The sequence below is a fragment of the Bombus vancouverensis genome, chromosome 7 (assembly GCF_051014615.1).
Source record: "Bombus vancouverensis nearcticus chromosome 7, iyBomVanc1_principal, whole genome shotgun sequence".
Classification (NCBI taxonomy): domain Eukaryota; kingdom Metazoa; phylum Arthropoda; class Insecta; order Hymenoptera; family Apidae; genus Bombus; species Bombus vancouverensis.
This window is the reverse complement of record NC_134917.1, coordinates 17,567,299-17,582,795: the sequence shown is the minus strand read 5'-3', so window position 1 is coordinate 17,582,795 and position 15,497 is coordinate 17,567,299. Positions and strand designations below refer to the sequence as shown.

At 37.9% G+C, this 15,497-nt stretch overlaps 1 protein-coding gene and 1 non-coding gene across 2 annotated transcripts; one reads left to right on the top strand and one right to left on the bottom strand.

Moving 5' to 3' along the window:
• Positions 1 to 157: 157 nt before the first annotated feature.
• Positions 158 to 231, bottom strand: TRNAI-AAU (transfer RNA isoleucine (anticodon AAU)). The gene has a single exon. It is a non-coding gene; the product is annotated as a tRNA-Ile (tRNA).
• A 5,057-nt stretch (positions 232 to 5,288) lies between these two features.
• LOC117154883 (uncharacterized) lies at positions 5,289 to 11,603 on the top strand. The gene is made up of 3 exons (XM_033330270.2): positions 5,289 to 5,598; positions 8,595 to 9,001; positions 11,139 to 11,603. The coding sequence occupies exons 2-3, from the start codon at positions 8,645 to 8,647 to the stop codon at positions 11,601 to 11,603; spliced, it is 822 nt and encodes a 273-aa protein (XP_033186161.2). The 5' UTR covers positions 5,289 to 5,598; positions 8,595 to 8,644.
• The last annotated feature ends 3,894 nt before the right edge of the window (positions 11,604 to 15,497 follow it).

Genomic DNA, 15,497 nt, shown 5'->3' with positions numbered 1-15,497 from the left:
TATTGGTTTGGGAAGGAAATCCACGTGATATTTCATGTGCTGATAACGTGCATAGGTACATATTAACCGAATAATTAAAACGATAAGCAAGACAAAATAGGTCGAATAGTAACAGCTCTTGTATAAAATATGAAAATGCGAACAAGAAAAAAAATTTTGGCTCATGAGGGGATCGAACCCGCGACCTTCGCGTTATTAGCACGACGCTCTAACCAACTGAGCTAATGAGCCAGTTGAGAGAACGTTCTTATTTATAAAACTTCCGTTTCATGCTTAAGCCATCTTTTTTACATTTAATATTTTTTACATATCGAATGATTGCATAAAATAGTAATTGGAAATTATTTTTTAAATATAAGTCAAAATTAGGCGAGTCAAGTACAGGGTCGTTTATAAAGCGCTACGCTGATTCAACACAGTCAAAATCGTATGGGTACTTTTTGATGTTCGTTCGTGTTGACAATTGTATTTACAAAGTTTGGCATTGTAGTCGTAAAACGATCGTAAAATCTTGCTAATCCACGACGTAATGAGGGAGAGGGTCTTATTTTTAGTATGCTCGAGTGTTTTCGCTTTTTTTTTTAAGACTGAGGATGCCGAAGCCAGACGATCATTCCAAACATTCGAATTTCACATTTCTTTCTACATAAACATATCTTATTTCTCTCAAAGAAACGAATTTATATAATAGTAATTGAAAAATAATTTATATTTCTTGTTATGGAATAATAATTTCTTAAACGCACTTTCTTTGACCAGGCAAGATTGTTACGTCCGGTGACATTTTCATAACCCAGAATCCATCCCTCGGTCGAGGCGGTCACTCACTGTGCAAATATAATTAGTCGGACCGTACTAAGGAACTGTAATGAACTAAACATTTGCATTTTACCGTTACGGTCCTTATTCGTTATAAAATATATTCAAGTCGAGACGTTCCTTATGGTTATTGTTCCATCAAATAAAAATGAGAAAGTCGGGTTTCCCCATGTTCAACGGTCATGCCTACCTGCAAGCGACCGATGGTAAGGCGACCAATACCCAACGATAGTTTTCCTTTGCGACAGCGTCATTACCGTCATTCTCTGGTTCATCGTCCTTAGATCAATCAATATTTCTTCATCCTTAAATCCTTAATCCTTAAAAATTCCATCCTTAAAAATTACGCACCGAGCGTAACTGTCTATGTCTACAAATTGTTGGAATAAAGTGTATATTGTAACTTGTTAATCCAGTGTTATAATTAGTTCAACCACTTCTATTATCCTAAACGAAATAGGGGATCGATCACTTCGTGACGTCGGTTATATAATCGTAATGGGAATTTACGACTCCTGTTGGCGCGTTTCCTCGCGATCGCGTCTCTCCGCAAACGGTCGAACAATGATTATTTGCAAGTCGTTGCATTAGACACAATTGATCGATAATGTATATATATAGTGTTAGTAATTTTTTTTGTAGTTTGGACTCTGCCATTCTGCTCATAAAAAGAGTCAAATAGTGTTAACATAATGGGTTGTAGGCTACATCGATACATCATGAAGGACAAATAGATAACAAATAAGATCATTGTGTCCCAATTACGTTTATTGTAAATGTTAGCTAACATTACTGTCGTTGTTCGGAAGCAGGAATATATTTATAAGATACAAAATCTTTTAGTTTCACAATTTTCAACTTTTTGTTGATTTTATATGAATATCGATTAAACAACCTTATTTTCCGTTTCGTTTTAATTGTGTAAGTTAGAAAGATATTATATATAAATTGGAGTTATGATCACTGATATATTCAAAGCAAGTTACATCGAAAGCAATTTATAAACAATACATCAAGAGATCGAAGGTGTATAAACTAAAATAAATGGTTAAGTAAAAATAGGAATATGAATATAACAAAAAATTCATTTTTTAAGAAAGATCAGTTATTCACTTTATCGTTACAGGGTAATTTATCATTTGTAGTAGAGAGCATCGTCATTCGTCAATGCAGAGGGCATTAACGCTATCTTTTGAAAGTCTCCTGCCTGAACCGCTATGCCATTTTCGTATCATATCCGACGTTATCTATTCAGTGTAGAAGAAGGCTACAGCGCCAGTGGAGCATTTATCGCAATTGATCTATTATCCGTTGTTTAACAAAGTTTAATTTATTTTTTTCATTATGTGGAATTTTGGTATTGACGAGAGGTTTATCAGAGCTGTAACATATATTTTATACTTAAATATCTGTTCGACCGTTCGCGGAGAGATGCGATCGCGAGGAAGCGCGCCAGTGAGAGTTGTAAATTCCCGTTACGATTAGACAATCGACGCCACGAAATAATCGATTTCGTTTAGGATAATAGAGTTGGTTGAACTGATTATAACATTGAGGTAACGGGTTACAATATGCACTTTATTCCGACAATTTGTAGACATAGACAGTTACGCTCGGTGCGTAATTTTTAAGGATGGAATTTTTAAGGATTAAGGATTTAAGGATGAAGAAATGTTGGCTGATCTAAGGACGATGAACCAGAGAATGACGGTAATGTCGCTGTCACAAAGGAAAACTATTGTTGGGTATTGGTCGCCTTACCATCGGTCGCTTGCAGGTAGGCATGACCGTTGAACATGGGGAAACTCGACTTTCCCATCTTTTACCTGATGGAACAATAACCATAAGGAACATCTCGACTTGAATATATTTTATAACCAATAAGGAACCTAACGGTAAAATGCAAATGCTTAGTTCATTGCAGTTCCTTGGTACGGTCCGACTAATTATATTCGCACAGCAAGTGACCGTCTTGACCGAGGGATGGATTCTGATTGATGTAAAGAGTCACCGGACGGAACAGTATTGTTGCATTTTTATCTTTTCAATGATATTATTAAAATTTGTAATTATTATTCTATTAAATTATCCCAAAAGTTTCTTTATGTCATATATTTTATAAGGAAATAATAGGTGCAAGCTTTGTTCTATATTATTTTATCAAATTATATATGATCCATTTTATTATATTACTACAAATACTAAGAACTTAGAACTAATACTTAGAACTTACCAAAGTAGCCAAACTTTACTTATAACACATTACTATAATAAAAAATATGGATACGTATTAGGTAAATAACGGTATCTAACAACTGCAAATAGCATCTAATTACAGAATCGTTATAGCTATGTAACAAACTCTAAATACACTATATCAATCTCCGGTTAAATTAAATTTCATCACTCGAACAGCTCGTTCTGATTCTCGTGTGCTTTGGTGAAAATCGGTCACGGATATTCTCGAGAAGATCCATTTGTTGATCGTTAAAAATGACGCGATACAGCCTTTCAGGGATTCAGGTATTTTCTTGTTTTCGTTAGCCTGATAAGTTACAGCTGGGTCGATTCAGCGAGGCGAAGGAAACCAAGGCAGGCAATAAAAACGAAAGATATGTTTTCGATAATCGCGATATATTCAGGACGTCGGTCACCGGATACAAAAGCGAATTGTTTCATGGAATAAGTGCTCGTAATGTTTGAATTTCGCGCCCCTATCTTGCACATCGTGTCGATCGACAATTTAACTAGTTTCACGAATCTACAGCGAACTAGTCACGCGCCTCTATCGGACTGCACGCGAATCGCTTACGTGAGTCGACGCGTTTTCAAACGTTCATCTACAGAATATAGTTCATAGACTGCTTTTCGTAAATATAAATAAACGTCGAGAGAGCAAGTCACACTTGCGCGCGTTTCTCCGTAACAGTCGAATAACATCGAAGAGGAAACGAGACTGAACAGCCTATATTTCAATTATAAATTTAACACAAAATCAGAAGAAATGATTTATTGCGCGTGCTTCCCAAAAGCGAAGATTCGACTTAAAGCAATATTGTCACCGAATGAAAAGGAAAACAGGGCAATTATTAATTGAAATGTGTTAGCCGCAGATAGTACAGATGTCATTTTAAGCTTGAAAGAACAAAGAAAAGGAACAGTTTTAAAAAGCAAAGATAATCGCGTGAGTTGTACGTTTGAACGATGTTTTTCTGGCAAAAAGATGTCGCTTCATGTTCAACGTGGCGATAAAAATGTTGTTCCAAGAACGAACCTTAGATTAAAAGGAGGATCGTAATTCTCGAAATAATTACTCGAAAATCAAATACAACACGATTAGATGTCCTTAAAATTTTCTATATGCTGTACCCCATTCCCCTTAACATCCATAGAAACATGATCTTGATGATGGTTTTGCTCTTCTCGTTGGTTGTAGTCTGCCTGCATTATCGATAAATCGTGTTACGATTTTGTGAGTCAGACTACGTGTACTTAATATATAATTAATAATCGACTTGAGAATACAAAGATGAGAGTAGAGAAGATCAAAAGATTCACATTTTCATTTTTCAAATATATAAAATTACAATTTTATTTGAAACTAATTATACGATTCATTTCACTATTATTGTTTTGGTACTGTGTAACGCTTTCTGAAGTATCGTAAAAATATAAAATTCTATACTTTGCTGCGACTATAACATATCCTGTTCTATATTTTATTTATAATTTCATACTAGACTTTAGTTTTTATTCAAACCAAGTACTATAACGAATCGGTAACATCGCATGCGACACGAAAATGGCATGGGAAGTCAGATGATCCCCAAAACATGGAAAACGAAAAAGCATTGAATGTCACGTCTATTCTGCACCTCGTCGGTGATGCAAGAGTTCTATCTTGTATACTCGTCTGTGGTAATATCATTCTCACCATTACCGACTATATAGCGCGTACACGAGTATGTAAGTACGTACATCGATCACGATGCCACGCCGTTTTCCCTAAGAAAATAAAAAGTAAAACGCTCAAACTCACATTTCCATCGATTATATTTTCCCAATATCCGTACCAAAGTCTCAAAATTGTTTCTCGAAACTGAACAAAGTTCCGAAGGCCAAGAAGCTTTCCAAGCCGATCCGAATCTTGCGAGAGAAAAGAAAATGAGGGAAGGAAGAGAAAGAAGAACAATTCTCGCGGTCTTACCTCAGCGCCGATAATAAAACGGAAGCTCGACGGAAAAAGCGGCCGACAGATAGTGGAGGAAGCAAGAGAGATAATCGTCATCGAGGGCATAAAGCGAGGCACAGGGACGAGGAAATGTAGAACAGGAACGTTAAGCGGAATCGCGCGAGCGGTAATCCCAAGCCGAAAGCTCGAACGACGCCAAAGTTAAATATAAATGTCGCGGTAAGCGGCTCCTGGACCGATGAACCAGCGGATCGACTAGTCTCTTCGTGATCTTCGTCGTGGACCGAACTACGAAAAATCGAACCTGATCGATCTCCGTCGATCACGCGCCATATTTACCGCGACTTCGATCTTCGATCATTTCGGCTCAGCTCGTGTTGTTTCGAGACCTGAGATCGTGGAACGCGAGACTCGTGCCGAATGAGAGTTCGAGGAATCGAGATTTGAACGAAAATCGATCGAATATACACGTTCTGATATTATCGGAACCGTCGCGATTACCGTGTGCTTTTTGCCTACTTTGCAGATTTACAATCTTCGCATTGGATTTCGTTGATCGCTCGTGTCTGCGGTGCGACGTCTTTTCGGTATCGTTTTCATTTTTATTAATATTCCATTAATTGGTTTGCACGTTAAAGGGGAAATTAAGAGATTTCGTTGGAATCTTGGATTTAACGTTATCGGTTTTCTTGTCGAGAAGCTTGACGTAAACGAGGACGATGATCTTCTTTCGTGCGTGCTAATTTAGTGAATTATTTAAAGAATTTCGTTACTCCTGTTCTTTTTGTAGTCAAACTTTCTTGTAAAATATTATCGACTAACGATAAAAAAGAAAGGATTTATACGTAGGAAGAATCGGAAACTTTTCATTTGATTAGTCGTAATCCGAAGGTATGCTGTAATTGCAGATTTTCTCAAAATCCCGGACGAGTTTCATCTAAATCATCGTCATCATCATCAGCTCGCAACATTTAGAGTTTCGCTTTAATCCTATTCTACGCGACACGATGGAAAGTTTCAAGGATTATCGTCGATCGAGGATAACCGGTACGAGCAACCTGTGTCAGGAGCATCGGTTCAGAACGAGAACTATTTCTGTTCGTTAATTCGGCAGTAATCTTATTTTTGGACGCAGCATCCGAGGTCCAGGATCCAGCAAGCTAACATTGTATTATAACTACCACGTCTCTAGCCTTCTACAACTTCCATTAATTTTCGAATACCTCAGCCCGGATTTTCCTCCGCGTATCTTCTTCGTCCACGTTTATTCACTTCGTCGTTTCAATGTCAACTCATCCATCAGATATACGTTCGATCTTTTATGTATTTCACGCGAATCGTGGATAAAATATCAGGCTCTCATCTTTCCTTGACATCATAACTCCGATGTGTATTTTTATCCAGTTTGAAGAAAGAATCCGTGTGCACCTAGCCATCGTACGTACGTACGTACCTATACAGTTTATCGTGGTCGAGTGGTAGGTTTTATAAATAGACCGTCAGTCGATTCCTCCAGCCTCAGTCGATGCTTTATTAAAATCGGTGGAACGAACTCGAACGTATGGTCGTCTGAACGAGCGTCCAACATCCCCCTTGTAATGGCGCTCGTGAACTTTAACAAGAACAAAATGGACGTGTGTCTTTGACCAGGCGCGTTTATTTCTTTTCAGGGGAAAACTCGCCACGTTCGATAAATTTCCATCGTGCCTCGTTCGCATTTGTTTTCACAGCGCCGAAAATCGATCCGAGTTTAAAGTAATGCGCTCACCGGTGTAAAAAGAAGCCAGTGTCAAAAGGAGATAGCTAGAATTCTCGAAATTAGGTCACGACCATCATCGTTCCTTTAAGTAGAAAATCTCGAGGCGTTTCTACCGATCGAAACGTGTATCCGACTGGCGGATTAACTGATTTTTCATTTCTCTCGTTTCAAGGTAAACGTAATTTACGTATCGAACGGGATAAATGTTTGATAAACGAAAAGTTAGAATAACACGAGGCGCCATTCCTAACCATGGCGCCATGCACCATGTGTCACGGCAAAGCTAATTGTAGGTGTTAATATTCGCGTCACTTTCTGAAATATCTGACGCAGTCGTTGCAAATATACTTGCCTTGTCGTACGCGTCTGTGGCCAGTGCTCGAATCGTTCTAAAATAGATTTCTGATTATATTTAGTCGGCCTACACTCGATATCCAGCCAAAAACCTTTAGACCTTCGACCCGTACAGCCACGCTACTCTAACTTCCTTATATTTCGATAATTGACCGACATATGTCTATGATTCTCGTTCGTGTCCTACGTATCGTTTAAGAATCCGTAAACGACCTTGATTCTTCCTTTGCAGATTTTTAACAACGAAAACACGCTAACAAATATTTCGGTAAATTTTTATCTTTTTTATTCGTAAAGACTTTTCATAAAAAAAGGTCTTTGATCTTAGCGTCGTTTCGCTTTAACAAGACGGAGAAGGATTTTCTGCTGTTGAACAAACGCAAGATTACATCGACAGGAAGATAGAACAAAGCGGGGATGATAATGGTCTCGTTTAATTTCATTGTTTCTACCTCGTGCCCCTGTATATTGTGTAATGCCACGCATGGCGCCGCAAGTTGTCTATTACACATTTTTCACGCGCTAACGTGCAGAAGTCAGCGGGTAGGCAGACAATCGAAGCACCTATTTCGAGAGACTTTTGGACCATTGCCCATTCTAATCTGCCTACTCACTGCCACTAGGCGACCCAGAGCTCGTTACACGTCCAAGACACTCCAACTTCCATACGATATCTCTTTAATTCTAATCGATATATCCACAGGATTTAATACATTTTGAAAATATCCTACATGGTTTTTTATAAATTTCACGTATCCTATATCATCTGCTAGATGTTGCGTTCTTTCATAGTTTAGTGTTCTTTGGCTTGAAATAAAATTACGATTCATTTTCTACGTATCGGAGTACTCTTTAAATATTATGTAAAACCATTCTACTATTCTACATTCAATATAGGCAATTCACCATAAATTCTAATTAAGGGAGAACTCGTTAACAGGCTGTGGATATTTATGCAAATGTATATGCTTACACGTAAATGCAGATCAAACGTTTCGAATCATTTTCTCAATTTTACTATCAATTTGAAATTTTGAAATTAATTGGCAATCTTCTTTGCGTCGATGGATTTTTAACGAAAGAGCCTTCTCACGTAACAGTGGTATTAGGTTGTCCGAAAAGTTTCTTTCGTTTTATAAGGAAATAATAGACGCACAATGCTTTTTGTTTTATATTAGTTTATCAAATTATGCACGAACATAATAATAGAAATGGATCGTACGTAATTCGATAAAATAATATGAAACAGAAATTGTCGTTTATCTATTTATGTTTTCGGACAAGCTAATGTAAAAATGACATCTTTCTAAATCCGTAGATTTCATAGCGGTTCCAAGCGTAAGCCAAATAAAAGCTTGCCTCATCCGCTTCGTTCGATAACTAGTACTTTGCTTGTCATACTTTTTATATTTTTGCATATGACGCACATGCTCGGTTTACTCATCCACGAAACATTGTACCGCTTTACAGCGATGCTAGGTGATCGAAGCGCGACACGTGGAGCTTCGAAATAGCCAGAGATGTCGCAGCCGCCGTCGAAACCCCATGGAAAACCCGGACCAGGGGGTAGCTGGACGCCCAGACCGAACGTGTCTGGCCAGTACAGACCTCCTTCTCCTTACAGTCCCACGGGTTCGCCGCATCCTCAGCGAGCTCGAGGACCACCTACTCCGGTTCATCATGCTCATCCTGCGTCGCCCTTGACGTATACTGGAATGAGGCACCCGATGAGCCCAGTGCCGATTGGAATGCCGATTTCTCCTGGAATGTCGCCTGTTTTTGGATCGCCCACAGGATACATACAGTGCCCTAGACCCAGGTGGCCGTCACCGATTCCAGTAGGAAGTCAAGCGCCTAGGCCTTTTATACCGATGCAGGTACGTTGTTTTTCGAAGCGGTGTCACGAGCGATAATAGTATTCCGTATCAAAATCGGTAATTAGGAATCGTGCATGAAGTTTACTGACATTGAAAAGTTTAAATGGAAATTAATAATGAGATTTATCGATGCTGAGAATTTTAGATTGAATTTTGGGATATCGTTAGTGGGATTTATCGTATCGTATGTGAAATTGATCTTCGCTGAATGCTTACTGGGAATTGATAACAGAGTTTATTTCGTGGTACTGAGAATTTGGATGGGAATTGGTTAGGAAATTGATCGTGCAGTATAGAAGGTTTTAGGTGGAATTTAATTCTTGAAAAATTAATAACGGAAAATTTAGCAAATGCATGAATTTTTTATCAAGCTGGTTAACCGATAATATGTAATACCCATGGTAAAGAAATATAATTTTCTTTAGGTATTCAAAATGTTTAGAACCGATCTTGAATTTAGAGCGTAGCAGGGGAAATACTGTTCTTAGTATTTTGGTTATCGTATTCTGGTTAAATAACTTGCTGCGAGGTAATGCCGAATAACGTACAATCGAGAAGAATCGTGGAAACGTGAGATTCGGTGGAAAGTAAAGCAGCGAGATTTACCGTATTCTTGGATCCATTAGTCATTGGGATAGGCAGTACCGATCAGTTAACATATAGATAGCTGCTAACCGGCTAGTTCTAAACACAGACCATCGTACGAAATTGTCGGCGAAACAGGAAACGTTGCATGTTAAATCATACTGACGGCACGAAACACGTGTCAACTTCCTCGAGAAAGAGAAGTCCGGCATTTCTCGAGGGATCTTAGTCTCGAGAATAGATGTTCTTTCGTGACAGGTGAAATGCCTTTTCTAACTGGTCGTTTGATTTTACAATTTTATCAACTTTTACAACTCATTTAACGAATAAGATTTGCACAAGTTTCAGACGGTTGGTCGGTAGGTTAATTTTCAACATGTATTTAAACGTTATTAAACAACATTATTACAAAACAAAATTACAACGTGTATCGTTTAAATTTTTATTGTAGACTCGGATGAAAAAGTTGTAAAAATGCCACCTTTACCAATGCCAATTTTCTCAAATTTTGTTTACGCGTCATCTAGTAAATTAATTCTTTTGACTCGTCGATAAAAAAAATCTAATCGTTCGGTCCAATTTTAAACAGACTATCTTGTTCTACAGGGTGTTCTAATATATATGTATATACATTAACGCGAGTGCGATTGTAGTTGCTGGATTTTTTTAATGTGTATCACCATTTGTTTTCGTTACGAATGCTTCTCAAAGAAACATCCAGGCGTGTCGAAGAAGATCCGGGCTGCTTCACAGTGAAAATTCGCCACGTGTACCGTTCGTTTTTCACGCCCACGCGAACGCTCGTCTGACTGGCCGAGGCAACACGACGAAATAGGAACACCTAAATAAAATGTAGGCCGCGGCGAGTTCCAACGACCGGTTTTCTCAAACGCGCGCCAGGTGTGAATGCACCGTTAAATGACAGAATTTACGTATATTTTTTCGATAAAGGTTCGCGAACCTTGTTGTGCACCTCGCTATTGTTTGTTTCGCTGTTTCGCACGTTCGAGTAGAGAGGATGAGCAGGAAAGATGAACATGGATCGCGTGGCAATACGTGGAAATGGAAGATGATAAAATAACGAGATACGCGACTTACATATAATTTAAATTAGGCACTAAAAAAAAGAAAAAAATGTGGTTATTTAAAAGTAATACGTATGGGAATATGTATAGTAGATATACGGCACAACGTATTGTAAAATAATTACGTGGTAATTTATTCGAGGTAGAAAATGATTTTTTCTGAATTCTTCTATTATTTTTTTATCGATGAAGAACAAGGAAAGAGAAAAGAAATGGAAAGGAATAAACGACGAGGGGAAGAATGGCAAGGTATAGGAAAAAATGAGAAAGTATTGGAAAACTACCCTCGAATTTTTATATTTTATATCTTCCTCTCATTTTGACAATTTGCGATGTTGTTAAGAAAATGTTTAATTTAAAATTGGAACATCTGTTATACAAAATTTTGTTATATCTTATTGGCAGTATTCGTAATAAAGTAACGTACATATATTTTCCTCTTTTCATTTATTGGTGCGTTTTAACAGAGTTCGTTGGAAAGTGGCGCAACACCGCCCTTGGTCGGCGCACCACCGGAATACATGATTGGAACATACAGACCCGGTGAATACGAATATGTTGGAGTGCCATTGGATCACTCGCAAACGGAAGAAGAGTCCAGCGGACCCAGTACCGCCGAGATAATAGCTAACCAAAGTCAAGATTACGTGGATGAGAAGCTTGCCGAGTATCAGGCTACGATACAACAGCTTCAAAGTGAGTATTTCTTAGCAACAGTGTACATATTTGCACGTTTTTATGCGGTTCTTAAAACGATAATCCCAAATTTATCTCTTTTCTTGCTTGATAAGTTTATGATAACGATTAAAAATAATAGATTACAAGTAATAATTAGTATTAATCACATAGCTGTGTGTAACCAGTGTATTTTGAAGAATTATGGCGTGAGAAGTTCTTCATTGGACGAGACAGTTTTTATAGAAATTTTATAAACGTCAAGTTTGCTACAAAATATACGAGTGCTAGATTAAGATTAAATGCTTGGGAACACGTGGACGAAAATTCGTTTTTATTGGCAGCTATCTCTAAGAAACGTTACTTCTGTGCAACGTAGCGTTCAAGATAGACATTGACAATGATCTAACGAAAAACCGATGTTCCAATGCCGAATGTTAAGCGATATTTTTGGCAAGCACGAAATCAATGAACATTCCATTGCCAATTGAGAAACTTTATGGATTATTTACTACCATTGAAAAACGCTCGTGGAAAGTGAAATCTATAAAGCTGATTAAGAATTAGCGATAATCCGTGTTTCCTATGATTTTCTCTCATCGCGAATAATATTTATACCGCGGTATAAAAAACTTGTTATTGCGGATCACGCGAAAAACTTGCGGTTCTACGTGTAAATACGATAATTATCAGGAAACCGCTAATTCATTCGAACAATTCCAGTGTTTATTATGGCATCTTGCGCAAATGGAGTCGCGTATACAACGATATGATGCACTATCCTTTTGTGGCTTTTTTTATTGGATAAGTGCGTGGAACGAGTAAGCGGCAGGTTTTATGAAGTTGGAAATATTCGTTTACACGTGTTATCATTTTCCGTCTGTCCCTAAAACGATTTTAAACTCGAAACACGATGGATACTTTGCCAACGTTTACGAAAGATGCATAAAATTTATGCGCGCGTTGAATATATGAATTTAATGAGTTTCTAAGAAATGTTCGAATAATCACTGCTTAGTTATATCATCGACTGTATCGTTTTTAACCAAACCACGCTTGTGTCTGGCAATCGATTAAGTTGAGTTACTTAAGTTTACCGCACTGCAGTGTAAAAGAAATGGAAATAGCAGATTAATAAAACGCTAAAATAGCGAAATATTAGAATATTAAATATCGGAGAAATCGACTATCGAATTCGAGATCATCTCAAGAGTCGGTAAGTTTGCACAAAATCTCAACGTCGAAATATCACAAATTATTATAATATCATAAACTATCTTAGACGAGTTCTGAGATTCACAAGCTATTAGAATACTATGAGTACTATATACGCGATAAAAATTGCACTGGAACATTGAAAAGCTCAGTTTTAATCTTCTCGAACATGAAATTTCTTTTTAACTCGCTTATTTCGAACCGTGTGCCGGACCTACCGCAAAAAATTGGCAAGAATGCAATTTGCATATGAATCGGTTTGCGTACAAACTCTTTTGGAACGGACTAGATTCATGAAATTCATCGTGCAAAGGTTATGGATCAGTCTTTATTGATCGTTCACGCACAGGTGCCCCTGTATGCGTGTGATCTGCATACTTCTATGTTGAACCGTGTAGGAGGAATAGACGACGATGTCCAGCCTATTTATAAGTGTGACGAAGCACCTGCCGCGGGTCGTTCATGATTGCCACTACTCACATTTTTCTGTCTCGAAATTCAGATCGATAGGAAGATTCGAAAAATCTATCATTTAGCAAATGGTAAATGTCACGATAGAGCAGTACTCCGGATGCTTTGGTCAGAAACGTTTGTTTCGCTGCACTTTGATGATCTGTGAATGAAATCTACACTCTCGTCTTATGTTGGCACGCGATGTTTGCACCGTATTACGTAGCAGTGACGCATTGTATCGGTCTGTTTATCAATTTATTTCAGTTTCGTTCAATTTATTTTGGAATACGTTTACGTTGGTTAAGCAGTGAGTCGATTTTTAATCGTAGCTTCGAATTCTTTCTCGTTTATCTAAGTTTTGAATCGGTACAGATTTTTGGTTCGTCAGCGTACATCTTAATTTTTAGACGATGTTTTCTTGTGCGCAATTTTACGATTGTCGTAAAAAAGTTTACGATTCTGTTCAATTTTCCATGTTTACGTATATAATGGACTATTTTATTCGATTTTATGTACACTAGTGGGTAAGAGGAACGATTTACGGAAAGATCTCCGCAGTAACTTACACTCTGTCAGAGTAATTTCTTCTGAAGCGACCTGTAGTAGGCCATATTAAACGAAGCATATGCGCGGTCTCCTAATTTGTATTCCGACTTGCGTCTAGTTCGTCCATTAGTCAGCGTAGCTATTTTTGAAACAACCTGCGGAACGAAGAAAGTTTATCAACGATCTGTTCTTTGTGTTTACATGTACGCGTTCTCCTATCGAACAGATGTTTGTTTGTTACCGATAAAACGATATAATCTGCCAATACTTGTTGGGAAAGTGTTCGATACACGATTAAATGGTAATCGCAAACGACTCTAGTAATTAAGGACACGTGTTTTGAAAAAATGTTCCTCAAATGAAATTGCTCGTTGATACATTGTTTAATAATTATTTCATAATAAATTAAAACGTTCCGGCTTAACGTAGCCTGTACAACGACTTGAGATACGATATCACTTGGTGATAAGCACGTATTTCAAGCAACAATTAAGCTCAATAGTTTAAACACGAAAAACAATTCCAAACGTCAAGGAAAGAACGAATAATATTGAAAAATTTGGAACGCAAGTATGCGACAGAATTGACGTTTTTACAGCGTCTGCGTTGTATCGAATGGATATAATTGAGATAAAAAAGACGAGGATCGTGCAAACATGTGTCATGAGACGATACGACGAGCTTGTAAAGCATCAGCCAGAGGCTGCGATTCCCGCTGTTTTGTTTATTAGTTACGATTATCACGTGCGTTACGCAACAATGACATGTGGATAACGCGTCGGTGTTTCGTAGAGCAGTATGAACTATCGATAAGACGCGTATTATATTTCTTACGACATTCTACCAACGATATCGCTCGTTCTTTATGCGGTTTTGTCAAATGAACTAGTTCCATGACCAATTAAATTCTCTGAAATCCTATGAATTCTTACGTCGTTTTCTATATATAAACTTTACGACACGTTCATTTCATATCAGTAGATATCATAGATATAATTGTGGATTAATAGAGACAGGAAAGAGAAACCGGTTCGAATCGGACTATCGATAAAACATGTTATTCTCGGTTATAGCGATGTATGTCTTCGAATATTTATTACGTTTCTAATTTCTGTTCTTCCAAGATTTTGATATGGATCGATGACATTGTCGAAGCAATTGGCATCGCGTAGGCGACTCCGTCGATTCCCTTTGGATAAACGTGACTCTCTGGTCGCCGGTAATTCAGCTTCGCTGGTTTATCTGAAAATAAAAAAGGAGTCAATGTAAATTGTCTGTCGCACGCCTCGTCACCGAAGGAAATAGAATCGTGGACCTCTTGTTGCGATTCGTTAATAGCATCGGAGTGCTGCTTCAATGTTTCGCGAACGACACTCACCGATAGTCCCTTGCAAAAGTGCCAACAGCTTCTTGGCAAGTGACAGCACGTACAAAACATCCGCTCGTTATCGATGACCATTAAACCATTTAATTAAACTATTCGTCGACGCGGCGTATCTGAATAATTTAGGTCTTCTTATTAGATTAATTACAAACCTCTTTCCATCCATCGACAGTGAGAACCGAGTACTTGAAACGAGGAACCTTTTTTCATAAAAAGTATAACTAGCTTTTTATAAGAATAGACGTGTAATTAAAATCTCCTTATGCCTTGAGGGACAATCACTGTCTTCCATAAGTTCCCACGGTTACGTCACTTGTCCTTCCTCTTTCTTCGTCGTCGTGCCAATCAAAGATTAAACGTATACCTAGCCTGGTTGTAAATTCTGTTACAAAGTGTTAAAAGCTTTCCGAGAGGAAGAGTAGCTGTCGACGTTGTGAATAGCAATTGTTTCGAAACAGTGGAACCATTGTTTCGAAATACCAAGTGATAGAACTTGGTCCGATTTTGTACAGCGTAGGATGTGAAAGAAAATTGTGTCGTTACCTCGCGTAAA